The 27,715-nt window shown below is 41.9% G+C and overlaps 1 protein-coding gene across 5 annotated transcripts in view; it reads left to right on the top strand.

Annotated features, from left to right (window-relative positions):
* The window catches only part of ccser2a (coiled-coil serine-rich protein 2a), a 57,435-nt gene extending 29,937 nt beyond the window's left edge, over positions 1–27,498 (top strand). For 3 of the 5 annotated variants that reach the window (XM_051960067.1, XM_051960066.1, XM_051960069.1), the window contains 6 exons: positions 3,704–3,812; positions 3,939–4,119; positions 6,236–6,301; positions 6,437–6,559; positions 10,339–10,485; positions 22,286–27,498. In XM_051960067.1, the coding sequence (XP_051816027.1) occupies positions 3,704–3,812; positions 3,939–4,119; positions 6,236–6,301; positions 6,437–6,559; positions 10,339–10,485; positions 22,286–23,020 (1,361 nt within the window). In that variant the 3' untranslated portion in view covers positions 23,021–27,498. Of the gene's footprint in view, positions 1–3,703; positions 3,813–3,938; positions 4,120–6,235; positions 6,302–6,436; positions 6,560–10,338; positions 10,486–17,685; positions 17,771–19,389; positions 19,430–22,285 lie in introns of all 5 variants that reach the window. The other 2 variants (XM_051960070.1, XM_051960071.1) reach the window with 2 other exon arrangements.
* Positions 27,499–27,715: the final 217 nt, after the last annotated feature.

The following is a 27,715-nucleotide window of genomic DNA, read 5'->3' as shown; positions in this document are numbered from 1 at the left end:
GTCATGAAATATAATGAATTCTGGGAAGTGAATTTTCCCTTGTCGGGTTTGAAGCCAACCCTATCGAAGTACCATCCCTGTCTAATGGGTTTAATGCAGTATTTTTTGTGGAATGACACTTAGCAGGCTTAGTAGGTTCAAACAAGAGAGTCTTCAGCACCGTAAAGTGCAGTGTATTTATATATGCTTTCATGTGCACATGCAAGCTTATGGGTTGGGATCGGCTCACCACACACACTGGTGCACATACACTCACAGCTGCCTTTTTAATACATCCTGCTGAAATAATTTCTAGTTCAACAACACTGCCTTTTGCATTACATTTTGTCTCCTTGTTGGACAAAATCACCGTAACATTGAATCAAAAACTTTCTAAAACAGCTCAACGAGAAATTCTAAACTTCGTGGAGGTAGAATTTATCGCAGATCCGTTATATGAGACTGCCTTAGTTTTGCCTAGGTGTGTCTAATAAACTTGCAACAGGGTATGCATCGTCTAGAAACAGAGATCCACTTGTTTTTGAGAGAGGGAGACAGAGTGACAGGGAGAGGAATGTTCACTCTAGAGGAATGTGAATTGGAACGTCGTCCCTTCCTATTCCTTTTTCGGAAGGCTGGCATATTTATAGCTCCCTGTGTCATGGTTAGAACTAATGTCACGAGAGGCAGAGTGAAAGCCACGCAGGCTGAAGAGTCTTCTTAGACCCGGCCCACAGGGCAGGCCCTGAGATGTGGGATAGGGAAGGGTTTCTCAGTTAAAGACACCCCGACTCTGCCACAAAACAGGAGGAAGTGGAGGGGAGAAGAGAACTGAGACAGAGGAGGCTAGAAGAGGACTCATGTAGTATTTTCATACAGCTGTCGGACCCCTTGACGGGAAAGAGGCCCCAGCTTTCCTCTGTCGCTGGTCTCAGCTGGTGACTTCCTAGCTTGGACACAAACCAGTCACTTCAGCTGCTCTCTCACCACCACCACCACCACAGCCCTTTCTCCCCAGCTCCAGTTCCTAGGGAGTTCCCAGAAAAACAAGTCTGTCAACAAGATCAGGGCCAGGCTGGGTGGGAGCTGGGTTGACTTTCTCTCTGGCCCTTTAACAGCTCACCAGCTGACTGGACAAGGACTCATTTCTCTCCACTCTCCGTCTGAGTTTCTCTACCTTTATGGATATTTTTTCCAGTTGGAATATATTCAGATAGCATTTCTTTTCCGAGGACATTCTTTGAGCTGGAAAGGAGTCAGTGGGAGCACTTAAGTTTCCTGGAATGTAGCAGTTCATTATGAAGCAGGCTGTCTGCTGCTGTGCTGTGTGGTGACACTCTGGGTAAAGTATTTCAACCACCACTGCTGAATTTCTTGGATTGGCTCTTTCAATCTTCCATATTCTTTATCTCTGCTTTTCTTTATCTCATTTTGTCACTTTTCTGTCAGTCCAAAGAGCATCTGGCATATAGAAAGTCAAGGGTCCTTTTGATTTCCTAAGGGTCGCACTCTGTTAGTTGTCAATTTTGTTGCAGTCATGGTTCATTTCACAGCTATATGCTATTGAGTGTTTCCAAATACTGTGTCCTTTTACCTACTTGAAAATGAAATGGCCTGTCACTGTGTGTGTGTGTGTGTGTGTGTGTTTGCATTTGATAGTGTAGACAGCTGAGAGAATTGGAGAATGAGCTGGATCAGATCATGATTTTTATGCAGATATTCTTTTTTTGAACTATGCGCAGTATTATTCATTGCCACAAGGTACTCATATTTATGCATTATGTGTGTCTTTGTGCACTTGTATTCCTCATGTTGTGGGAACATAAATCTCTTTGTTGGGACCTGCCTTTCTTTTGGGGACAATAAGCAAATCCACATAACATAAATCATGCAATTTAAGTATGAGGACCTTGTTTATGGGCAGGATAAGGATAATGTCGTCATTAGGGGTCGACCGCCTGTAGTCCTTGCCCATTATCGGATCCGATATTCCATATTTTTTACAAGTTTTAGTATCGTTTTTTTTTTTTTTACCAATTCCAAATAAAATACATTTATTTAAAAATGTGTTTTGGATCTGATGCAGCTACCTCTCTCCATCTGTGGTCACCGGTATCATGCAATGTCCCGCTATTTACCACTGTCTGATTGGTTTCATGTCACAAATAATAACCCATCAACCCTGTAGGGTAAATGTTTAAAAGTTGTGTTTTAAATATATATATAAGTTACACTTAGTTATATGTAGATTACAGTGAGAGATAAAGTGAGCAAGCAAAGGCATTTTATAAAAAGTTTTGATTTGATTTACTAGTAATTGGTATTATCCCTGATTGGTGTGATTGGTTGCATCTCCTTATTTGTTTTCTTTGCTTGATGCAGGCCAATAATTTGACCTTTCTGAGACAGATTAACATCCTTTCCATGACCACAGGATATGTCTTCCAGCACGGTTGTTTAAGAAATGAGAAGCTCGATGTCTGTGTAGGTTCTCATTCATCCAGGTCATGGTTATCCAAAGTAGTTTAAATAAATCCACTGGACTTTAAGAAAGTTCCTTGAAGACGTTTCACCTCTCATCCAAGAGGCTTCTTCAGTTCTGGTGGTGGTTGGTGTTGCTTCAGCTTTTAAACCTTAGTGAGGTCCAAAAGAACAACCCAGTGAAGACGGAAGAGAAGGAGAGCAGCGCAACAATATAGTGACCCCATGTGTGTCTGAAAAACTGAGGAGGATTTTCAACAAACACCAGATCCCTGTCTTTTTTAAGCCAAATAACACCCTCAGGCAAAGACTGGTCCACCCAAAAGACCCCACACCACATAGCCAGAAGAGCAACCTGGTGTATGCAGTTAAATGCAGCGAGGAATGCTGAGATCTCTACATAGGGGAAACCAAACAGCCACTTAACAAGTGCAGGGCTCAACACTGGAGAGCCAGTTCCTCGGACAGGATTCGGCAGTCTTCCTTCACCTTAAGGAAGAAGGACACTCGTTTCAGGACACCAATGTTCAGATTTTGGACAGGGAGGACAGATGGTTCGAGAGAGGAGTGAAAGAAGCCATCCATGTCAAAGTAGAGAAGCCATCTCTGAACGGGGGGGTGGTCTGCGACATCATCTTTCGCCAATTTACAATCAGGTCCTTTCAAAACTGCCCAAAAGAACTACTCAGCAGACAGCAGACTGTGCTAATGACCACCATTAGCACACAAGGGCTCACTGACGCATTTCAACGACCCCCACCGATACTCACAACGACCATCGTTGAGTAGTCATCATTGAGTTTTGGTATCAGTCGTTGGAATAATAGCCCTGGACACACCTCACAGAGGTTTAAAAGCTGAGGCAACACCAACCACCACCAGAACTGAAGAAGCCTCTTGGATGAGAGGTGAAACGTCTTCAAGGAACTTTCTTAAAGTCCAGCGGATTGATTTAAACTACTCTGGATAAATGAGAAGCTCCTCACTGCATCAGCTTGGGTTAAAGAAGTTATTGCAGCTGAAACATATTCATCACTGCAGTAATTATCCAATGGAAGGCTATTACCTATTTGTTTAGTTAAATCCAGGTGGTGAGTTTTTTTTTTGACCAGGCAGTGTATGATTAACACTTTCTTTATAAATCTCAGATGAGAATGCAGTTTTGCAATTGCATCCTCAGTTTCAGACATACATTTAAGTTCTTTAACTAAGTCTCACTGTGGTCTACATTCTCTCTATATAGACAGTGACAGGATGTCCCATATTGAACGCCCGGACCGGGGCAATCGACAGGGCCAGCGTCGTAAACACCACCGCTGGAGTGGACCCGATCACTTCACCAATGATAGCAGGTAATTCAAGCTTGAAAGTTTACAGATGTTGCCAAAAAGAGTAAAAAGTAGATTGACATAAGAAAAAACGGAAAAACTAACAACATGTTGTTTCCTGATTCAATGTGGCTACTGTTTCAATTTCAGGGCTCACGTCTTCCAGCACTATGATGGTCTCAAAACTTCCAGAATCTCCTCTGGGCCCATCCCATCTGACGGCAGACAGCATGGCTACATGCCGATGCTGGATGAACTCACACTCGAACACATGAGTCAAGACTGCAGCATACTGAAGAACCAGCTGCTCAGGCTCAAAACGTTACTGCAGGTGAGTCTGTCGTTTGCAGGGAGATGTGAATGAACAAAAATATAATGCGCATATTTGCACATTCACTCAACATTTTTTGCTTTGTGACAGAAACCTCTGTCTACATATATATTTTGTTGGCCTTCTAATGCTGCTACACTATGAATATGTTGTTCATAACATTCAGATCATGTCTGTACTGTCAGGATTTTAGTTTGGGTCTTATAAATAGGCCGCATGCTGTTTACTGTCAGGATCTGGGGTTTGATATCAGTCACTGTTTGGATATTTAATGCAGCTTTGTATTAGTTTGCTAAAGGGTTAGTTTGAATAATCTTCTTACGTTTGCCAGGAGTACACTGTATCACTGTACTCAGCTGTTCAGTGTGAGCGGCATAGAAAGTATGTTCTGACAAAACTGAGCTGAGCTACTTTTAATTGTTAATGTGGTTCCATTTTAAGTGCTTTTTAAAAAAATTTTAAAAGTCTAAGTACATTGGTTTAGGCAATGTACTGCTGCACTCTAGATAGATAATGTAAATATAGGAACAATGTAAAAAGAAAAATGCAAAGAGATAGGCAAAGTCTCTGCTAGTGGTTTCAATGTACTCTACCAGTCTGACAGCATTTTCTTATTAGATACTCTGAGCATGTGTGCAACTGTGCATTTGTACTTGCATGTGCTTATGTGAAGGTGATGCACAGACACCAGCACTTCACACTGCATACATTGTAAAATGAAATGATCTTAAATGCAGTACAGCATAAAAAGGGATATTTGCATTTGCATTTAAATCAAACATCTCCTTCAAGTGCGTTCGTCGTGCTCACTGCAATTAGTCAAACACTTTGGCTGCATGGCCTCAAGATGAAAAATATGTCTTTTGGCCCATTAGTAACTCTGTTCTGAATTGTTGGTTTGTGTTTCTTTGTACAATGTTGAGCTCAACGCAGCGACTATAAAATGAGCCTGCAGCTTTGACGAATCTTAATTGATCTTTGCCTCATTGTGCTCAAAGTCAGACATCAGGCACAAGGCTGTTTACACCTGCAGATTCTACCTGGATTATGGTCCGTAACTTTAATGAGGATAAGGTGGAATGTCGTGTTGAAATGGCTGGCTGGCTGGTCTCACGGGGATTCGTGAAACTGTCACGTAAATTTTTAGTTTCGGTTTCGTGCGCACCAACACGATTTCGTCATGTTTTTCGTGCCGCTCACCACGAAATGCACACCAATGTATTTTAAACGGCGGACTTTTCGTGCCACTCAGAACGTATTTCAAAAGAATGGCTATATTATATTTTTAATGTAAAACCGTGGCGAATCCAACGCTATATTTTGCATGACATCGTCCCTAAACATAACCCTAACCATAATCCTAACCATAACCTAACCATAAGCCGGTGGTACACTTACCAATTTGCATAGGAATTTCAAGAATGTCCGGCGGCCGGCGGCCGCAAATGCGATCACACAAGCAGTATACGCCGATGGACAGCTTAGGTCGTCATGAATCCGCCGGTATAAACCACTTTCAGATGTGATTACCACAGCGAAAAACATTTCGTGGTGAGCGGCACGAAAAACATGACGAAATCGTGTTGGTGCGCACGAAACCGAAACTAAAACTTACGTGACAGTTTCACGAATCCTCGTGAGATCGGGCTGTGAAATAAGAGTTATATCACACTTATCTGAAAATTCGTTGCCATTTTTACGACTCTTGACATTTTAAGGCATACTTTTGGAAAACCTGTGATTGCCATTTGTTTTATTCATTTGACAATGTATTCCCTACATGCTTAATCAAACAGTAATTGAGAGAAAATCAAAGAATGTAATGGGGGTGTATACACAGTGCTGCCACTGAAGCGAAGACATTTTTTGGAGTCAATAAAATATGTGTATTGAATGTAGAGAAACAACAAACTCTGCCTCTGGTGCTTAAATGCCAGTGGCTGACAGTTCAGGGTCAGCAGAGTATATGAGCGAAAAAGTAGTATTACAGTGAAGAGTAGTGAAATATTGCTCTTGAGGCATGCCTAAGGCAATTGTCAGTAATTCAGTTCACTATATAAATTGTGTCTCTGTTTGTGCTCTCTCCTGTGCATGTGTGTGTTTTGTTTGTTTTCAGCTTGAGGATACAGATTCTCCAGCAGATGTTCCTGAGGAGATTGAAGACAATACCAATGCATCACAGGTAAGAAACTCTACCTTGGTGGTGTTTGACTGGTTATATGGTATATACCGTATGCTGTATATCATTTTGTTTTCTCCAGCTGTCACCTCAGGTAGTTCTTTTTTTACCGCTACAACATCCTGTATATGTTTTCAGGTGGAGGCACTGATTAAGGAAGTGGAGGTGCTCAGACAGGAGCTGAGAAGTCGAGACAAGACCATTGCTCAGCTCACATTGCAGTGTCAACAACTACAACAGCAACATCAGCGGGAACAAATGGTGAGTTGGTGTGAGCAGGACTGATACAAGTGAAAAGTCAGAAAAACGGAGTGCATGCTGTATGGGTGAAATATGCTTACAATGTCATCTTTCAGTTACAGGAATACATACAAACATGGATAGAAGTAGAGAAAAAAATGCACAGTATAACAGTTATAATGCCATAAATCATGACATTTATCATTTATTTCACAAATATTGAAAAAAATGGTACAGTTGTGCTCATAAGTTTACATACCCTGGCCAAATTTGTGAAATATTCTCCTTTATTTTTTAGCAAATATGTTTGTTAATGGAAACATTTTTCTTTCATTTAGGGCTGGTGTTCAGACAAAGCTATTTAGTTTCATGCAATTGTATTTGCTCTGATTATTCATGTTTTCGTTAAAGAATGGAGCACATTTTACAAATTCTGCCAGGGTATGTAAACTTATGAGCACAACTGTATTAAGATCTACACACTTTCCCGAGCACCGCCGGTGTTGCCGTTGGTGTGAAAGAAATGGTGGCTTTCAATTGTATAGATATTTTACTAATTACATTTTTAATTTGTTTTCCAATCTGCTCTGTGTAAACACAGCCTGCAGTTCAGCTGAAAAGTGCCTAAATTTTTGGCAAATAACTGTCACTCACAGCTGAGTCGGTAATACTTTCCTAGCTGCACTAGGCGACTCTGAATTTTTAGTTTTTTAGAGAATCTGGTTGGAATAAACAAAGATTTTTTTTGGCAAAATCATAAATAAAACATATAGGCTTTGATTAAATATCACAACTCAAAGTTTAGACCTTTTTAATTTTTCCTAAATGGAAAAGCATTTCATGCATTAGTAGTTCAAGGACCATCAGAGAGTTCAAAATCTAATGATTGTCTCTGATGAATTGTGTTATTTGGGGGAATTTTTTCAAAGACAACATGCCTTTCAAACTAGCCAGCAGGGTTTGTGGTTCATAGGGTCAGAGATTAACAAATAAAACCATCTTTCCTGAAACGTCATGCTTGGATTAGGAGGAAAAAATGATTAACATCAGAAAAAGTCAGGATTCTGTCTTCCAGGACATGTTTATTGGTATATACACAGAGCAGACAGAACAGCAATGCTGGGAGAACAGAGTGACAATATTGGATGAAGTGCTTTTTGCAAATGTACTAAGACAAATTGCTTTGAACCGCATATTGCCTTGTCAGAAAGTTTAGTTGCTTTTATAAAGAATTGACCAAAGTGCTCAAGAGTAGGGAAAATGTAAGCATTGGAGTGTCAATGAATGAGTGTCAGAATAGTCATAAATATTCCTACACTGAATGTCAGTGCAACAGTATTGTAGCAGTATATAATAGTATTACAAAATCGAGATGTGTGTTCATTTAATATGTACGAACAGAGCTATGATAGCTCCAGTGCTTGCTTATTGCTTTCATGTAGCTTTTATGTGCCACAAGCATGTCGCTTCTTTTCTGATAGTTCACCTCCATCACTCCAGTTCTCTTTACCGATCTGAGATAGTTAAGCATGTCTGGGCGCTGCTACTGCCTTCCATTATCTTTTGTTTACACCAATTTTAGCTTCATCAGATTTTACAAATACAAGGCATGAACAGAACAGATTGATTGTTTACAATGTGGAAGGCCAGTGATATGCTATGTATAAACGGACTGTTCAGCTCTCTAGGGGTCACAGAAGACATAAAAGACTTACTGTAATACAATTCATTGTAGGTGGGAGTTTGGTTTCTGCCAGGTCAGTTACTAGACTCCTGCATCCACTCCAGTGTGTCCCTCCTGCCTACCAACAACTTCCATTCTGTATGCCTTTAGCCGGCTCCATCTCCACTCTAACATTCATTAGTGTCTTGACAAGGCGTCCTTGTTAGCCAAACAACCATATGCCCAGCTGACATTATTCAAATCTCCGCCATATCGAGAAATACCAAAATGTCAAAGCAAGGCCTGTCCGCCAGCCTTACTGCCACATACTATCCTTCCAATTAGAATTAGCGCCCACCCACAACAAGTTCCTCAGTTAGCACAATATTGTTGCACTCTTACCCTCAACAAGCAAAGAGAGTAAGAAAAGCTAGACCGTGTTTTCAGATCTGTGGCTGGCTTTAATGAGTGTAGAGGCTGGGAGAGTGAAAGTGTTAGTGGTGGTAGAAATAAAGATAAGAGGGAAACAGAGGTATTTACTCTGCTGATTCTGTGTTTGAAGCATTTTGCTTGCACTCAAAGTTAGTGGAATTCAAAAGATGTATTTGTTCTCTTGCTCTGATGGCCTTGCAGTACAGCACTGAACAAGGATAAAGCCAAAAATAAACACCTGCTTTTATTTCTGGTTTTGAAAAAATTGCAATTAGAGCATAATTGATACCAGGGTCTATGAATATTTTCAGTCATCAAGTTCATATTATATCTACAATTAGACAGTCAGAGGCTACTCAACCGGCTGTTTATCCTTGAGACTGGTGAAGAGGTAATATTAAAGTTGGTAAAGAGTCAGGTAAACAGAGGGAGGTGAAGTATTAGACAGAAACTGCTGAGAGACATAAGTGGAGAGCAGCTGACTGAATTGAACATAATGGAGTAATGAGAAAACAATAGGGGAGCTGTGTGTCTATGGGAGAAGGTCTACTGCGGTATAGCTCAGTGTGTGTGTATGTGGAGGGCTAGAGGAGAGAATGGGACAGAAAATGAAAATGATGGGAGAGAGAAAAGTGGGGCTATCAAAGATAGAAAACTGATTTCTCAGTCCTACTTGATAGAGTGCAGCTTTGGATGCTGCTTCCACCGCTGCTGAAGCAGACTGTTCCTGATTATGCACTCGTCTCTTTTGAGCTGCATTGAAGTTTGCACCAAAGCCAGAAAAATCCAGCAATTTCTGTCGGATTCTGCCGTAGTCTTTGCAGACAAGCCCAAGTCTCTCGGTTATTTATTTGCAAATCAGAGAGAAAATGTGAGATTTGACAGTAAAGTCTTACCAAAAAAAGCTTACAATATGATTGAGCGCTCATGATTTGTTGCTCTGACATTCAGTTTCAATAATGGATTGAGTTAATTGTATAAGTTTTTTAAAAAGGGTCAGTAAAGTGGTTTGACAGTGAAACTTTTGACAGATGAAAGGCTGGTAATGAAAAGTGAACATGTGATTATATCAAATGTCAGTGCGTTTAATTTACTACAATTACCATATAAAGGTATTTGTAGCCATTTTCAGTTCCATCAATTCTGTGTACTAATCTTCTATCTTCTTTTGCATTTGTGCAAGTGGAGAAACAGCATAATATTGTTTTCAGTTTAGAAATACAATTTTCTATGCTTCCAAAAGATTTGTTAATTAATTTAAGACCGGCCGCAATCAGACAGTATCACTCAATTTTAAATTCTGCTAATTTATTGCCTGTTTTTAAGTAGTTACCAGTGATATTTTTTTTTAGTTTTTTTGCTACCTGTGACAGCCAGATGGTGAGACCAAAAGTTTGATATTAACCTCAACAAGAAAAAAATCTCATACAGCCTACTTTCCTTCAATAATAGATATTTAATTATAAAGAAAGACAGACCTAGGAAAGTTTCAAACCATACTGTCTGTAAAAAGGTGAACTGCTGTGTAAGTGCACAGTGACTTCACTCCTGAAAAAGACATGTTTTTTTACATTTGATTTGATTTGATTGCTATGCAGAGTGGCAAGCTTTTTAAAAGCATGATAGCAGAGTTTAAAAAAAAAGAGTTGACTGAGGTATAATCAATGATCCAACTTACGCTTTCTTTCCTTCTTGCCCTCCTCAGCCTGCACAGGGACGTCAGGTGAGGTGTCAGTGCCACCACCAGAGGGCTCCCTCTTCTCTACGACAGAGTGACAGGCAGATGGACAAACGGATGCAGCACCACTATGACAAGGCCACTCAGACGTACTGGAGACCACCAAACCAAGCTGTGAGTCCATAGATTTGCAGCTTTATTCCCATAATTTAGTCAAAAAGATTGCACTTACCTGGTGCAGAAGTGGCCTTCACACCTCCTGAAGAATAACACTGGGATGCACTTGTGGCTGTATGTTGCTGACTTACTCTCATTAATTCAGTCTGACAGACTGAATTACTATTTCTCTGCAACATCTCTCTGGTAATACATAATTTGAACTGATAACATTAAAAAAAAGAATCAGCAGAAAACAGTATAGGCGTGTTTGGTTTGCTCAAACTGGAGCCCAGCTTCTCAGTCATTCACAAGTGTGGACACCCTGGAGGGTTAAATCACTATACCGTGTCCTCTCCATGGAGTACAGTTTATTAGGTTGTCAGTGTGCTTGTCACACCGTCTTCCACTCCTAATACCCAGATCTCACAGAACAGGGAGCTGTGAGGCTGGTGTTAATGCCGGAGTGATGGAGGAAGAGAGAGAGATTTATTGGAGGAAAGAAGAAGACAGAGAGCGAGAGAGAGAAAGGTGGAAGATGGAAAGATGCGTGTTCAGTATGTTCAGTATCATGGCACACTAGGAGGCTGTGTGGCAGCCAAGTATTGATTCAATAGTAGGAGTGCCACAGGCAGGGTGCCTAGTAAACACTCCCCTAATTGACTTTCTCTCAGTTAAAAGGGTGACACACACTCTCACACACACAAAGGAGCAGACATAAGCATTATAAGGAGACTACACAGAAAAAAAAAAAAAATTAAAAAAGAGATTCCTAGTTATACAATGAATTGTTATACAAATAAGACATGAGCAGCATCCTGGTAACCATTAGGGGTCAGACATGTTTTGCACATAGACTACAGGTGAAAAATGAAGGACAAACCAAGCTTACTAAATACAGTAGATTCCAGCTTGCCACAAGAGCATATGCTTCAACAGTTGCTATGGCAACCATCAAAGCAGGGCTAGCTGCACTCGATGGGAATCAAGTCCATAGCGGGAACATGTATCTGTGACCTGCCGTACCTGGTGCACAGTGACGCACTAAAACACAAAACAGTCACTGCTTGTTCCACTTTTGTCTCTCTGCTTTCTACTCCTGTTTTTAGGTATTTCTTTGTTTGCCACCTTCGCTCCATTTTTTTTCTCCCTTTAATCTACATTACCGTTTCATCACCAGAGTGGAGACCATTTCCTGCTCTCCGTTTTTGCAGCGTCGTGGAGATAAACACATCGTATTTGTGACGTTTTACTTCTCTGAACTTTCAAGTGCTCTTAAAGGATAGCTGAGATTATTTGTTGCATTTTTTGACAATAGAAAAGAGTAAACAAATAACAGAGAGAAAGAGACCTTCTATCGTCTTTCCTGCTTTTAGATGGTATCAAAGCTGCGGGATCGCACTGACAGGTTAAGAACCTGCAGCAAGCTTGGAAGTTCAGGAAGAATGTTCCTCTTGCAACGCTTCACTTTTTACCTCATCTGCTTTTCACATAGTTTTCAAAATGATTCTTTGTGTGTAGCTGTTCTCTTTCTAACCTCTGCCATTTTTTTATTTTTTTACGCAAATATTTCTTTCTCTTCACTCACGCGTTTGAGTTTGGCTGTCTTTATTTCACTGTTCAGTGCTCCTCATCTAACACACACACACACACACACACACACACACACACACACACACACATTCATAATCTGGTGTCATCTTTATTGTTTTTTTCCCCCTCCTAGCTCTCTGAAATGCCCTTTTCTGCTGATTTTCTTCTCCTCTGACATTTAAAGTGCTGCTGTATCAGGCTGCTGGAGTAGCTCTTGCCCTCTCTGGAGTAGCTGTATTTTTGAACGCTACACTGAAAGGACCAGTCAGGATTAATTTTGATGTCAAAGGCCAATAGCTATAATCTTTTTATAGCTTTAATGTTGATACATAGTTGCCTTATCAGTGGTCCTGAAGGTAAAATGTACAGCCTGATAGCAGGAGGTCCAGAGTTGAGTCTTGCCAACATCACGGACCTCTGAGAATTCTCGCTGTGCTGTGAACTCAGATTAAGAGTACAACGAAAGAGTAAGCTCATGGCCTATGACCCCTGAACACAGCAATGCAAGAGTGATTACCACTTGGTGTAGAGTTCATTATTCTTGCAGCATCTTTAAGCTGTTATTTTCTGCTTGCTGAAGCTATTCATTCCCATTATGTTTTCTTAGGAGCCAAAACGATGTGGGCTGCTTTAACCCATCTCCTCACTCATCTCCCAACTATTTCAGAGTCTGTGGGATGGCTTTGGCAACATATCCCAACCAACTGCTTTGGGCACCGGCTCCTGCAGCTTCTCATTTTAATCTGCTCACAGTCCAATTTTGAGTCCAAAAGCATGCTTAGGAAAAAATAAAGTGTCACAATATGGAGTGAGTATAGATCTGTCAATGTACTATATGCAGACTAATATTAGACATGCTTGTCGTAGTGAAACGCTCGTGTAGTGGGACATTAGAAACTGCCTAAATGTCACTTGGAGGAAATAAAATCTTTGCAAAAATCTCCCGGAGCAATCACAGCAGCAGAAATGTTTTCTCTGCCTCGTCTTCCTGTTGCAACAAACAGAATATGAGTGATATGATTTCAGTAATTTCAGCGATACAAGACAAAACTACACAGCTCCACGTTTGCCTTTGTGCTGCTGTTCTTTGTGTGCGAGTTAGAGAGGGACCCTGATTGCCTACATTTGTTTGTGTGTGTGCGTGTGCGAGTGGGATGTGCCACATGTATCTCTTGTACTCAAGTGTGGGGCACACTCAGTGTGACTGAACAATGAGTTCAGCTGACTGAGGGCTGGGGCGCCGACCTTGTTAATAACCCAGATAAACAAACACGGAGATGAGCAGCAGCAGTGAAACAATGGCAACACAATAGGCAGTGTTTCATCAGTGGCAGACAGAGAGGATAATTACAGCAACCCTCCTACTCCCTCTCTGCCACGTTAACATCCTCGTCTTCATCTTTTCTTCTCACATCGCCCTTCATGTCTGCTTTTTTTTTTTATTGCTCCTGCCCTCTTGCTTTTTTGTTTTCTTGCTTCACTGATAGCTTTCTTTCCCTGTATTTATGCATTTATTTCTGTCATTCTTTCTTTGACATTACTGCTCTTCTTGACTTCTTACCTCATTTTTAATTAGATCAATTTGCTGTGAGAGAGAGAGAAAGAGAGAGAAGCAAAGAGGGTTAGTGATCAGTGTTAAGCCGGAGGTTGAGAGTTTCGCATCGTGACGCTACCTCTCCACCTCGATCTCCCCTGTCTGCCCCCTTGCATCACAGACACATCCTCACAAATGCACGCTCATAAATACAGACCCGTATTGCAGAGTCATCTTAGACAGGTGAGGATTTAATTGCCGAAGTCAGTGAAGTGAAACATTGTGGCCAGACCTGTGGAATTAGCTATAGCCGGCTACGTAAACCTCCCTGTAGTGGATTAGGAGATCTGAGCATAGAAGAGAGAGAGAGAGAGAGAGAGAGAGAGAGAGAGAGAGAGAGAGAGAGAGAGAGAGAGAGAGAGAGAGAGAGAGAGAGAGAGAGAGAGAGAGAGAGAGAGAGAGAGAGAGAGAGAGAGAGAGAGAGAGAGAGAGAGAGAGAGAGAGAGAGAGAGAGAGAGAGAGAGAGAGAGAGAGAGAGAGAGAGAGAGAGAGAGAGAGAGAGAGAGAGAGAGAGAGAGAGAGAGAGAGAGAGAGAGAGAGAGAGAGAGAGGCTGTTTCAGGGGCACAGCCATGTCTTCTAAATACTGTTGTTATTTGATGAAAAGGTTGTAGGATCACAAAGAACAACTTTTACTTGACTTTTAAATTCTCATCCTACTTTGCCGAGTTCTACCATCTGCTTTGGGGACTCAAGACACACAGAAGAAGCAGATTAACAAATCCTGAGAGTGCATTTCAGACAGAGGGGCCTCTGATGAACGTACTACGACCAACAATACTGAAATGGCAGGTTGAGGAGAATAATACTTCACATGCCCAAAGATTTTGGTAAAAGTGATTTTTTTTATTTTATTGTTCTGCCCTTAGCCGTAGCATGAAGCCATTTTTAAGCCCGTAACAAGCACCTACCTCTTAAACTTAGAAAATGAAAAATGGCACACTCAAAGGAAAATGTTCCCTGTTCTTGAGCTCCTTTCATCTCACACATGATGCAGTTCTCTTCTGAATGCTACATTAGCTTAACTGGTACCAACCAAATTTACACAGGATAGCATGAATAAGATAATGTTATTTTTTCCTGTCCTGGATAAGTTTTATTTAATTGCCACAGTGACAGTGCTTGAAATGCTTTAAAACATGAAGCCTTACACTTTTAAACACATTTTAAATGTATGTACCTTCCTAAATCTGTTTTTTCCAACTTTGGACTGCCAAATCCCGTCGTTATCGGTGCTAGCTCGACTGTTGTCCTGAGAGAGCTGCAGACAGACATGTGCTTCTTCTACTACCTTGTGAGCTCTAACAACAGGGTGTAATGTGTTTGCTGCTGAGGCTAACCCACCACTGCAAGGGCCACAGTTCACCCCCCGCTGTCAACACCTCACCAGCCAGAAGGAGTCACAAGTGCAGCAACAAGAAAGAGGACCTTTGCTTTTGCTCTCGATTCAGGAGCAGTTTTGTTTGATGAAAAAAGCGAGCCAGAAGTGTTGTCATCAACCCAGGGTCTCTTTGCTGGTGGGAGAGAAATGAAAGAAGTTTTGATGAAGTTGATGGATGGAATATATAAACTATAACTTTTATATTTTCCCAATTTCTGTCTCACTGCCCCCGTGAAGCTCTGTCAGCCTTTCATTGAAGAGGCTTTACAGCGATGAAAAATGTAAAAAAAACTGACAATCTGAGCTGCTGCTGAGTTCTAATAAAGCTGCCAGACACTGTTAGAATCGTCTGAGAGTCCTCCAACATACTCTCTTGTTCTCATCGCCTAAGGTTTTCCACTCTGCAAATGTAGCTTCGACAGGAGGCCTCTGCCGAGACCTCCTGCTGAAACAGTTGTTGGTGTTCAAGGAAGGACATGGACAGGAGCAGATCAGGGAAAGTCATTCCTCCCTCCTCCAGTGGTCGCACTAGGAGGCCTCTGAAATAGCCTGGCCCAGACCTCCTGAGAAGTTGCAACCTTTCCTTTTGTGTCTTGTATCTCTCCCTCTCTGCGTTCCTTCTTCTGAGAGACAGATTTGGTACCTCTCTCCTCTGTATTGGAGTTTTATTTGAGAAGTGGCTCTCCGTGGATAAGAAAGAAGTAGCATTTGATGCAGTTTCAGTCCGTTTCTCTGCTTAAATGCTGCCCCTTCACTTTGGCGCTCCCAGTGGGGAGTGAGAAAGTTTGAATTGTTTGACCTCTAGATAAATGTGTTGAAAAAGAAGGGCTTTTAGTCTTCCAGGCTTGTGCAGCCATCTACAGGTATTGGTCCTCCTGAGAAGTTGCAACCTTTCCTTTTGTGTCTTGTATCTCTCCCTCTCTGCGTTCCTTCTTCTGAGAGACAGATTTGGTACCTCTCTCCTCTGTATTGGAGTTTTATTTGAGAAGTGGCTCTCCGTGGATAAGAAAGAAGTAGCATTTGATGCAGTTTCAGTCCGTTTCTCTGCTTAAATGCTGCCCCTTCACTTTGGCGCTCCCAGTGGGGAGTGAGAAAGTTTGAATTGTTTGACCTCTAGATAAATGTGTTGAAAAAGAAGGGCTTTTAGTCTTCCAGGCTTGTGCAGCCATCTACAGGTATTGGTCAACAGAACTGTCAGATGGCAGCATAATATGACAGATGAGGTAGTAAACGCTGGAGAATGCAGTTGCTTTCCTGCATTTATGTCAAAATTATAACAATTATACAGAGAAAGGAAACGTTATTATGCAGATTTGCCGAGTGGAAAACAACACAGAGATGATTGGAAATCTCTTGGTGCCAGTTGCAGAGGATCTGTGCTTTGTTTCATTTCTCACTGTGATGCTATTTTAACCTCTTAAATCCCACTACCCATTGGCTGTCACAAACTTGTTATGTAACGCCAGACACTGAAGACAGCAATTATAAACACATCAAATGTCATGTGCATGGGCTTTTGGAAATTGATGAAAAGACTGGGGATGCTAATAGTCTGATCATTAATCAGTGAGTTGTTAATAGGAATGATGTACGGTGGATAGTTTTCCATATGCTGATGCAGGTATTTAGAACCAAGGACATGTGACATTTGCCACAAGAGCAGTTAAAGTTAATTACACACCGTTCCAGGAGACTCCAGTCAGTCATGAATGTGTGAGCTTCAGCCAGAAGCCATTAAATACCACAAAAATCTTTGTCACGGTGACCCATTGCAAGCAAAAGTCCCACAATGCTCTCTGCTTGCCAGCATGGAGGCTGGAGTCTATCCCAGCTGACTTAGGACACGCATGCACAGGGAGAACATGCAAACTCCATGCAGAAAGTAGGGGCAGTGGGATCATCAGTTGATTTATAGCAGGATTTAATTAACTACTAATCACAGACATCATTAGCCTGCGAATTTACTCACGCACTCAACTCATCATATCAGGATTTTTAAAATCCACTGACCATTATTTTGAATTGACAGTGGATCCATGAAATGCATGTGCCATAAAGCACGGATCCCAGGAGTGCGTGTTCCATTCATTCTAAACATTATGAACATTATGTGTTTGTGTGTAGTTTCAGTGAATATATACGATGCTGTCACAGTTGGGAATAAGTGATTTTTTTTTTTTAAAACAAAAAGCTTCTCAAGGTGAAATAAAATTTGACGTTACGGGCTTTTTCTCGTCTATCCAATTAACACTGAAACTGAGCTTTTACTGTCACAAATCCTTGGGAATGATGGATTTAGCACTGACATGTGCATCGGTCTCTTGCGTGCTACTGTACGTGGGCATGTCTGCCGTGTTAATTAGACTATCCATACTCATTAACAATGTGTTCATTCCTGTGAGTGTTGTTTTCTATGTGAGCATGCGTGTGTGTGTGTGTGTGTGTGTGTGTGTGTGTGTGTGTGTGTGTGTGTGTGTGTGTGTGTGTGTGTGTGTGTGTGTGTGTGTGTGTGTGTGTGTGTGTGTGTGTGTGTGTGTGTGTGTGTGTGTGTGTGTGTGTGTGTCTGTGTGTGTGTGTGTCTGTGTGTGTGTATGTTTGCGTGTGTGTTCTGGTATGTCACGCCTTTTGTCCTTTGTGTTTTTCTCTGCGTAGGGTGTGCTGCCCACCCCCTTGCTGTCCCCGTGGCAGGCACAGCACCAGGGCTTGACCCGTACCAGCATGCCCCAGCGCAGACAGAGTGAGTCACTAACATCCTTCGCAGCCTCTTCTCTATCTTTTCCATAACACAACATATTCAGCAGTCTGTAAATAGCCTGAAAAAGTTTCTCTCTACTAAAAGCCCTCTCTAATACACGGAAACATTTTTGATCGAGTTAGTGGCGGTGTTTTGTTTTTGTGCGGCTACAGGAGTGTTTGTGCTGCATGCCCACTTCTAGATTAATTTGGAACAAGATTAGTAACTTACACAATAATTCTTCTTGCTTGTTTTACAAAACACAATCTGAATTTCTTATACCTTAGCAATTAATTTTCTAGTGTCCCCTTCCAATCCAACCCTGTTTTCTTTCTCAAACCTCCGTATACGTGTATTTCGAGCTCCCACTGTAATAGCTTCCTCTGATTGCAGACATAATTTAAAAGCAATACATTTACCATCGTTTGCAGTGCAGAACATGTTGATATATATATAGTAGCAATGAATTAAATAACAGTCCTTCTGTCTGAGGATGCTGGGTCTATTTTTTAACAATAGCACATACATAACGCGATCTTTGCTTTTGACATAAAAGTGAAGTCGGCAACATTTTTCTGTAGACTAAAACTGTTTGACATCAGTGAGAAAGACAGGACTGCTGAAACGATGACAGCACAGTCCCAGCACCCTCACCTATTTCAGTGAGTCCCACAACAAAGCTTTCGTATTACGCTGTGCCAACAAGGCGGCAAGTAGCGGAGGCAGGTAAAGAGACTGAGAATGGGTAAATAGACTTCAGAAAATGCACATATGTGAAAGTGAAGAGCACAAAATAAAGAAAGAAACAAAGAAAAGAACCCATGCTGGGTTCCTTTGAGCTATCTCGGTGGGGCTGAGCTTTGTATCGAGAAGGAAGGTGAAAAAATTGTGGCGTAGTGTGTGTTTTTTTGTGGTATATTTCAAGTTCAAATACGCTTGTGTTTGTTGACTATTTTGACAAATATATGAATACAGCCCAGCCTTCAGTCAAAGTGCATTTTTCTTACCTGTTGATTGCGTGGCCTAATTAAGCAAAACACAAAGTAACAAAAGAATCTTTGCACAGTTAAAGGAATTGTGTGGGAGGGAAGCGAAAATGACACTGAAACGTACGAGAACACAGTCAGTATGCTGTCATTTTTAGATATAAGATGAAAAACAACGACTAGAGGGAAAACAAGTGTATTTTTGTTGCACTGGATAAACCACTAATGCTCTGACCCCCCATTGGGAGCGCCGGCTGTAAACAAACCAGCAGAGTTCTTGCCAGCAATAAATGTCTTTAGAATAGAAAATAGAGACATAATTGGAATGAATGGAGGTTGCAGTAATTATATTTTGCACTAAATTGGTTTGTTTGCTGAGCTAATGTTTGACCTTTTCTGTCAAGCAGGGGCTTGATCTTAATTCTGAATTTGAAATGTATCAAGCCCAATAAGTCTTACATGTCTTGTATCCTTCCTTTTCTCTCCTCCTCCTACATCTCACTTCATCCTCTCTCCCTGTCTTTTAACCCTTCTCTCTCCTCATCTCTGTACTTTGTCTCTCGCAAATCTGAACATGAATCTCCTACATTCTCTCCCATCTACCTTTACCCCCTCATGCATAATGCTTATGGCAAGGAGTGGAGCAGCTAGTGCAGTACTTCACTGACACAGCGTGGTACAGTAACCCTTTCTTTGACATGGAATGGACATGCTGCCCTGTCAGACCCCAGCTCCTGCACGCTGGGCTGTGGTCTGGCGACATGTGGCATGACAGAAGCATGCCTTTCTACATTTGCGTTTGCATGATTTGCTTTGGGTTTTCGGTTTTGACATTGTGTATTTCTCCTCCACTCTGCTCTTCATAATGGGTGAGAGTTTGGGGTCATGGTGATGCTGATTTGGTTGTGTTAATGTTGGATTTTGAAAATTGTTTTTCTTTCTTTTCCTCCTTAGTTTTACATTGTGTTACATTGGAGTCTTTTCATTTGTTTCCTCTTCTTCAGTTACACAGTGTTGTGCATGATTTGCCAAATCCTTCTATGTGGATTTCTTTTTCCGTGATTCATTGGTCTAATAGGTGTTTTACTATTCCAGGTATTCACCCTGAAAGGTGAAGTATATTGAAGGGAATGACATTTAAGAATAGCCCCATGTTATGGGATGTGAATACATATTACTGCTGTCCTGAGCAATCGCCTTCCTTTCAACTCCCCCGTCAAAAGCAGTCAAACACAGCAAGCAAAAGACAAATCTAAATAGTCCCACCTTCCAACACTCTCTCCACAGGTTATAGTCAAACACAAACCGCCACCACAAATGATACATGAAGTCGAATCTTTGAAATAAATTGCCGACATATTGACGAATATCCTCCACTTATCTGTCTTCCTACAACCACTACGGATTATTTACATCCTTTCAGTCCAGTCATTCACATTCTTGCATGCTGCTTTTCTATTTGCAAATCATTTGTCATGGTGAATGAAGCCGGAGATGAGATCAATGATCTTGACATCTTCCAGGTGTCACAAATTGGCACGTTTCTTGGTTGGACTTGTGATATTCTGTGAAAATGACAGCTATCATTAATAACTAAGATACTTACTTCTTGGCAGCGCTGTGAAGAGACAAAATGATTGCTACTAATTATTAGTATCTGTAGCAGACAGCTGTAGATGCAAATAATTACTGACGGTGCCCCTATAGAAACAGCATGTCACTATCTCAGCGTGGCTTCTTCCAGCTGGGACAGCTATAAATAAACAGCATGCAGTCATTACAGACTTTGCAGTTAAAGGTGTCTTACATTGCTGGTATGCATATGACAGTGACCATTTCAGTCTGTATTTGACATGATCACACCACCCAAACTAAAACACTCTGTTTTTAGAATATATCAGCTCGTCTTGTTCTGTGAATAATAATATATCAGCAACTTCACATGCTCATGGCTTGAGTGGCTGACTAATCAGAGTTACTGTAAGACAAACAGTGAAAATCTTTTAAACAAGTTTAGAAGTACTTAAACTTTAATCAAAGAACATTTCCTCTCTTGAAAAACATGCAACAATACAGTGAGACTGAGAGGTGGACAAGGCTTTTATAACAGGCTTGTGGACACACTGTGGCAGGGGACCAGGAGATGGAGCTGTGGCCCCGGACATCTATTCAACACCGCCAATACAAATGACTGATGTTAGAGAGAGGCATAGCAACCTGACCAGTACAGCGATATATCCGCATCCTTTGAGATCCTTCTGCTTCAAACTCGCAGCGAGTTCAGACCTTTTAGCAACTTTAGATGGTTCCTTGCGGATTTAGATTCTATAGGCTCTGCTTCAAGAACAGAGATGACCAAAAGCCAGCAAAAAACTGGCAGAACGATCGATACAGATTACAGATTCAGACACAAGCTAAATAGAATAAGCATTTTGTGTAGATGTTGGGGTCATGAGCCTTTTAGAAAATGTACTTGTATAGTGGCTAAGATATCAGCATGAACAGGGATTGAATACTGACTTGTGTTTTGTTTTGTGTAACTACTCTTGCTGGCAGGTTGATAGATGTAATCATCTGTCTGATTTTTCCATCTGCTGCTTATGTGGAAATGTGAGATAGAGTTGTTGTGCAAGAGGATACAAAGAGTACAATTATCCCATGGCTCTATACATCCTCTATAAAAGCAAAATGATCTGCATTTCTTTTAGAAGTGGAGCATAACAATACCATGAATGTGTTCACTTTTCAATAGCTGCTTCTACGCAAATAAGGCAGGAAACAGACAGACGCAGCATGAATACTTGTAAAGTCTCAAGCAGTTCACTACAGGAAACAAATGAGTTTTAGTTGAGTCTGTGTCAGTTTAGCTCTTTTATTTGTAGCACTGGATAATTAGCTTCTCTCTAACAGCTCAAGAACGGAACACGATAAGCTTCACAAAGCCAGTAATTGTGGAAGTTCTGTGAAATACTGCATTAGATCCTACAGGTGTTGGAGATTTTGTGCTCACAAACTCTGCGTCCCCGGGTGGAGGACAACACCACGGTTGGTCTAAATTTCGTGTGGTTCAACAGCTCAGCAGCTTCTTACAGAGGCAGCAGGCATCGTAGCTCTCAGTAAGAGTGTTTTGAAGCCCCGCCGCAGCAGCGATCGCAAAATGATTCAAAGACTTCACTAGTTTCTAGACACTCACATGGCAAGGTTATTCTCCTCTGTTTGTTTCTAAGTGCTGAATAAGGGCTTCCTCTGTGCCTTTGCCTCCCCTGTTACAGAATTAGTTCAGTGGCTGGCAACAGAAACAGGCCGTGATAAAGAAATATAAATAAACAAGTCAAAGAAAGATAGATTTTTAGTTTGATTTTTGCTTCAACATTTGCTTCCCAGCAGCAAATTAATCAAAACTTCAATGGGGAAAGACACTTCAAAAGGGGCCGATTGTTTGAAAACTCTTACGGAGTCATACGTCATTACACACTGACTCTCCAGTGATTTTATTTTCTGTCTTAATGATGTTTTTTTGTCTTTTCTGCAGCCTCAAATACTACAGCCTTTCAACCCCCGTCGCAACGAGCACCTCCACCAGGGAAGACTAGTAAAAACTCCCCCCACCGCGGGCCGCAATGACCTCACAAGGAGTAGATCGGAGGAAGCACCACGTTTAGATGCTGACCGTTCTGTCGAAGCTCTTATGGCAGATGTGTCTGGGCCAGAAGGCCCTGACAAGCTGAGTCATTTCCCCAGCTCTAACCTGCACTGCCTGGGTTCTTGGGCTCCACAGGGGATAACTGCCAGAGACAGTCCAGCATCAGCAGCGCAGTCTGCAGCACAGCATGAGTGGAAAGCCCCCGCTGTGATACTGCAGAACTCTGCCACTCCTACATCTACTGGTTTGACTTGCCCTCGCATGCTGCAGCCTCCTCGCCTTCACAAGCGTGTGTCTCTCCCCGCACTCAAGCCAGGGGGCGCTGGTGGCTTCGTCTCTCTGAAACCAGGGCGTTCCTCTGGGCCTCTGGCTAACCAGACCAAGCAGCTGCCGCCTCCCTCTAGAGGCCTTCCCTGCTTCAACGCTGGACCCCAGGTGCAGGCTCCCAGTCTGTGTCGTACTTCACTGCTTCAGCCTCGCAGGATATCAGAGCCTTGCAGGAATCCACGGTGCACCAGCTCCAGCCTAGAGGAGCCCAGCCAGGGGACGCTTAAAGACCCTGGGTCAGCCAAGATCCTGATCCCTTTGAGTCGCTCATGCCTCCCCAAGCCAAAGATTCCCTGAGGAGCTTAAATCCACCCTTCAAAACCGAAAACAGGAATCACTCTGACATCAAATTTTCATCCCATTCTCCTCCCAGCCATAATAGCAGTGTTATTGGTTCACTTTTTGAGTGTCAAATGAACAAACCCTGGACTCATTAACCCCTACGGACCGTTCAGGGACTGCCTGTGTCACTGACATTGGTATTGTGGCTGCTGTACAGTATTGTTTCTAAATTAGTTTTCACAACTCCATCACGATTGATTGACTGGGATATAGTACGTAGCAGCACCTTATCTTCACAACAATGATGGATGACAGTTTTCAGATTGAGGGGATTTTATGGAAGAAGCTCAGTTTATCAACTTTGCACAAATACATGAATGTTGCACATTGAAGTTACAGTTCAGAGAAGTCAGCTTTTAGTTTCTTTTTGTAATACCCAGAGGCTAATGTCACATTTTAAAGTCTAAGTTCACTCGTCCTCACACAGCTGTGCTCTCTGACACACGGGTGCATTTGGTTTTAAACATAGAGGTGACATGATTGTGGCCTTTGCTGTGTAATAGAAGGCCCAGGGGAAAACAGAGGCAAAACAAGAGGGAAAGAAAGGAAAAAAAACGTCAAAGTGAAATGGAGGGGCTGGGGACTGAAGAGCAAATTCATCAAAGAGCTCTGGAGCTTGTCACTTCCAGAATGAAAATATGTGTTTGTGTAAAAGAGAACAGCTCCACACTGTAGTCGCAAATCCTTCCAGTTCAGCTCTCCAGTCTTACATACCAAATGACCCTCTGCACGTAATAGCAAAACAGGGCGCAGACCTTCTGAGTGAATGCACCGACGATGGAAGCATATGCACATGAAAAATAATACCGTGCTGCTGGTGGAGATACAATTAGGAGAAACGGTGTGCTAGTGAGAAATTAGCTTTCATAATGTAGCAGAAAAAGAGCAGCATATAAAAGCCCTCACGCACTTAAGTGTGCTCACAATGGAAATTCACTCGTATCCATGTGCACACACAAAATCCACTGAAGTGTCTGTAATTTCACGGCTGCTTTGTGCATTTCTTCGATAAAAAACAGCGAAGAGTAAAAAGAGGTATGATGAGAGAGAGGAGGCGACATGTAAGGAAGCTAATTTAATATCCGAGTTGTAAAATTCCTACTCTAAAAATGAACACAACACACAAAAACATCGGTCTGTAATTCTGTGATTTGATGTCGCTCACGTCCAGCTCAAAAAATATAGTCCCAAAACAGCTGAGGATGTTTTAAGTGAAATAAATTGAAAATGAGCCTTCTGAATCATTTAAGGCATCACGAATTGATGGAAACCCAGATGGAGAAACGTGACACTTGATTTGATGGAAAAGAATTTTCGAGTCAATTAAGTAACTTGTGAAGAGATGTGTGCAGCAGAATGGTTTTTTTTTCCCCCCTCCTGTCGCTCTCCTCTCACTATCTTGCATGTCTCTTTGGGAACATCAAAGGTATTAAAACGGTATTTTCAGGTAGGGAGCCTTTGGGGCTTCAGTGGCGTTTCTGTGGGAGTTTTTGCAGAATTGTGTTTATCGCCCCTTTTGCCGTCAAACGCTCCCGAAATGTCCCCGAACGGAGAGCAGCAGTGTGTTAAAAAGGCCTTCTGACAGCAACTCTGCTCTCTTCTCTGTCACGCCGCGTGACCGCTTGGTGTATGCCTCCGGCGGTGTCCGGTCTACTGCGTCCAATAATGCACCCTACATAGACACACACACACAAGTTTTTTTAGATGCACATGTACAGGAACTCTGACAAAACTCAAAGAGACATGAAACTCAGAGGGAACGCACACACACACATCAGTTCACACATCCGAGCAGCCGCGCAAGTGCACCTACACACACTCTGATCTATAACAGAGTCCGTGAAAGTGGGTTTGTGTTGTTTTTGCAAAATGAGCTCTCCAAGCGCGCACTGATCCATCTGTCTGCTGTAGCCAAAAAAAGATGTCCATCTCTAGATTACCTCCCTAAAAAAACCCAGCAGAGGCCCGTGTGCGTTTGTGAGCGAGAATCCATGTGGCTGATAAAACATGTTTACCTGTTGGATGGCTCAACATTGTGCCAAACCAGCCAAGCAGTCAACGCCGCTCCGTGAAGCCAAGAAAAACCCATTTCTTTTAATGAAAGCGGAAATGGAGAAGGGGGGGGGGAGTGATACATACGGAGCATCAGAAGGATGCACAGCGAGAGACAATAAAAACGGAGCTGGGAGGAAAAAGAGCAGAAAACAAGTGATCAAGCAGTTAAGGTGGTAATGATCAAGATAAGCTGTTTTCTGTCAGAAGTTATTGTTTGTGAACGGCCGTCTATAAAATGTCGGGAGGGAGGGCGTTTATCAGAGAGAGAGAGAATGCATAGAATGTTTGTTTGTCTGCATTGTTGGGTCCAGAGAATAGCCCGATCCTTCAGCTGTGTCACTCACTGCTAAGTAATGCCAAACAGGAAATCAATGTTGCCCGTTGTGCGTGTTTGTGTGTGTCTGTGTGCGTCTCCAGACACCTCTAGCTGCCAGTGTTCCCCTCTTGGATGAGTGTGTGTGCATGTTTGTGTGAGAGAAAGATGTGTCTGCCCAGGCCAAAGGCAAACCCATGCCAGCGTAAACAGGGCAGTGCCATCCTTTTCTCCCTCTGCTGTATTTCCTATCTCCAAATCAATGGCCCCGCTCAGTTTAGCATTCAAGCCAATCAGTCTTGCTAGCTATGCTATAACAAAACCACAACTGGGCTAAAAAAAAACCCTCTCTGCAGCAAACTCCGATCAATTCTAATGTGGAACTTTGATTTACTTTATTTTGCAAGAAGGCCCACAAATTATTAAGCTGCATTGCACAACGGGGGGGAAAAAGGTTGTTCTGCATTATTACCCTGAATGACACGGGACCGAACCTTTTCTGGCACCGAGCACACATGATCTATTTAGAAAAGGTGCTTTCCTGCAATACAATAAAGATGCACATCAATGGAGGCTCATTACTTGTAAACAGGAAATCCATGGATATTTAGAACATACAGTGGAGCAAATGCAGAAAGAAACAGGCAGCACATTTGCAGTTTGAAGCCACTGATTTTACTATAAAGCTACTGCTGTATGCTACAATCAATGCTTGTAGGTTAACAAAGGAGCACATAACTTAAAAGATGTCACTTGTGGGGACAAACCTGCAGATAATCACCACCTAACGCTGCTCTCCTCAGCTTTCCCAAGCATTTTAGCGCCCTTTCGCGCCCGTTTCACGTGAATGTTCCCTCCAGACGCAGCTGTTTTATGACAAAAAAAAAGCTCTGACAAAACCACTAGCTGCCTAAAACCACACTGCAAAGAGACAAATAAGGTCCACCGGTGGAGCATTGAGCAGGAGTGGAGTCGGTGGAGACCAAAACAGAGTTTAAAGAAGAAGAAATTTTGGATTTGTAAATATGACATCAGCTAATGCCGCTATGTATGTGCTGACGGTGTAAGCTGCCGTTTCTGCTGCTCCCACGTTGTCAGTTAATTTCAAGTTTAAAACCATTATCTGAAGCCACTCCTGATGATGGTTTTGAAATAAAATTCAGCGTTTCAAACTGAAAACATGCCTTCAGCTATCTCTAGAGGAGCTCCGCTGTTCTACTTGACTTGTGGTTTGCGTGCATTTGCAGCAGCAGGCATGGTACAGTCCACTGATGTACTTTTACAGCAGTTTCTTCCCTCAAGTGTTGCTCTTATCGTGTTCACCATAGCAGAAATACCAACTAGAAGTATCAGCAGACGAAGCATCATAGTGTAGCTGTTCGTATTTCTTCCCGTATTATGCAAGGTCACTGTATTTATCACTACCTAATCTTCTGAAGCTCTCAGCTGTTCAACACTGTCTCCAGTATACTGTGCAATATAGTCTGAAGCAAAAAGAAGAGGGAATTATACATTATATTTTTAGCAACCTTTTATGCAAATGGCAAATAAAATAGCAAATACAGCTTTTTAAAAATTCTAATCTGAAGCACTTTAAATGACATTAATGCTGAATGAACATTAAACTGGATTTAGAAGCTACTTCATTTGGTTTGTACAGTAGCTGTTTTGATTTGTTTTTGCTCTTTTCAACTCTCTCTGTTTGCAAAATCATATTTTCCCAGGAAGCCTCGTGAGACAGCAATAAAGGTCGAACCAAAAAGCAAAACGGGTGTTTTGACTAATCTTCCTTTGGAGCTTTGTCACCTTTGGGTTCTTTAATACGTTGCTTCCATCCGAAATTGTTTACATCTCCAGGTGTGTTTACCTTAAACTGTGGGCCGAAGGCAAAATGTGAAACGTCAAGACGGAGGATGGCGGCGCAGCATCAGTGACATTTGAAAACACGCCAGCAGCTGCTGATCTCAGTTCAAGATGAAAGAGAATCCTCGTTTTTGTTCTCCGTTGTTTTCACTGTCTGCTGGTTGCATTTCTGTGGAAATAAAGTATGATTTAAAGTATGAAATTAGAGTGTTTTTGTGTAATTTCTCATTTCAATATTAGTGCCTCGAATGTCAGCCGACGTCAGAAAGATAGACAAAAGCATTTGAGATAAACTGCAAAATCCAAGCATTCTTCAAGGCCTTTAGACACTTCAAGGAGCTTGGATGCTTTAAAATAAGAGGATTTTATCGTAAAATTGGTTGATTTTGAGAAAACGCGGGACAGGACGGTGTGGAAAC

This window comes from Acanthochromis polyacanthus, chromosome 15, assembly GCF_021347895.1.
Source record: "Acanthochromis polyacanthus isolate Apoly-LR-REF ecotype Palm Island chromosome 15, KAUST_Apoly_ChrSc, whole genome shotgun sequence".
NCBI lineage: Eukaryota > Metazoa > Chordata > Actinopteri > Pomacentridae > Acanthochromis > Acanthochromis polyacanthus.
The sequence above is the reverse complement of the archived record's forward strand: the minus strand, read 5'-3'. Positions and strand labels throughout refer to the sequence as shown.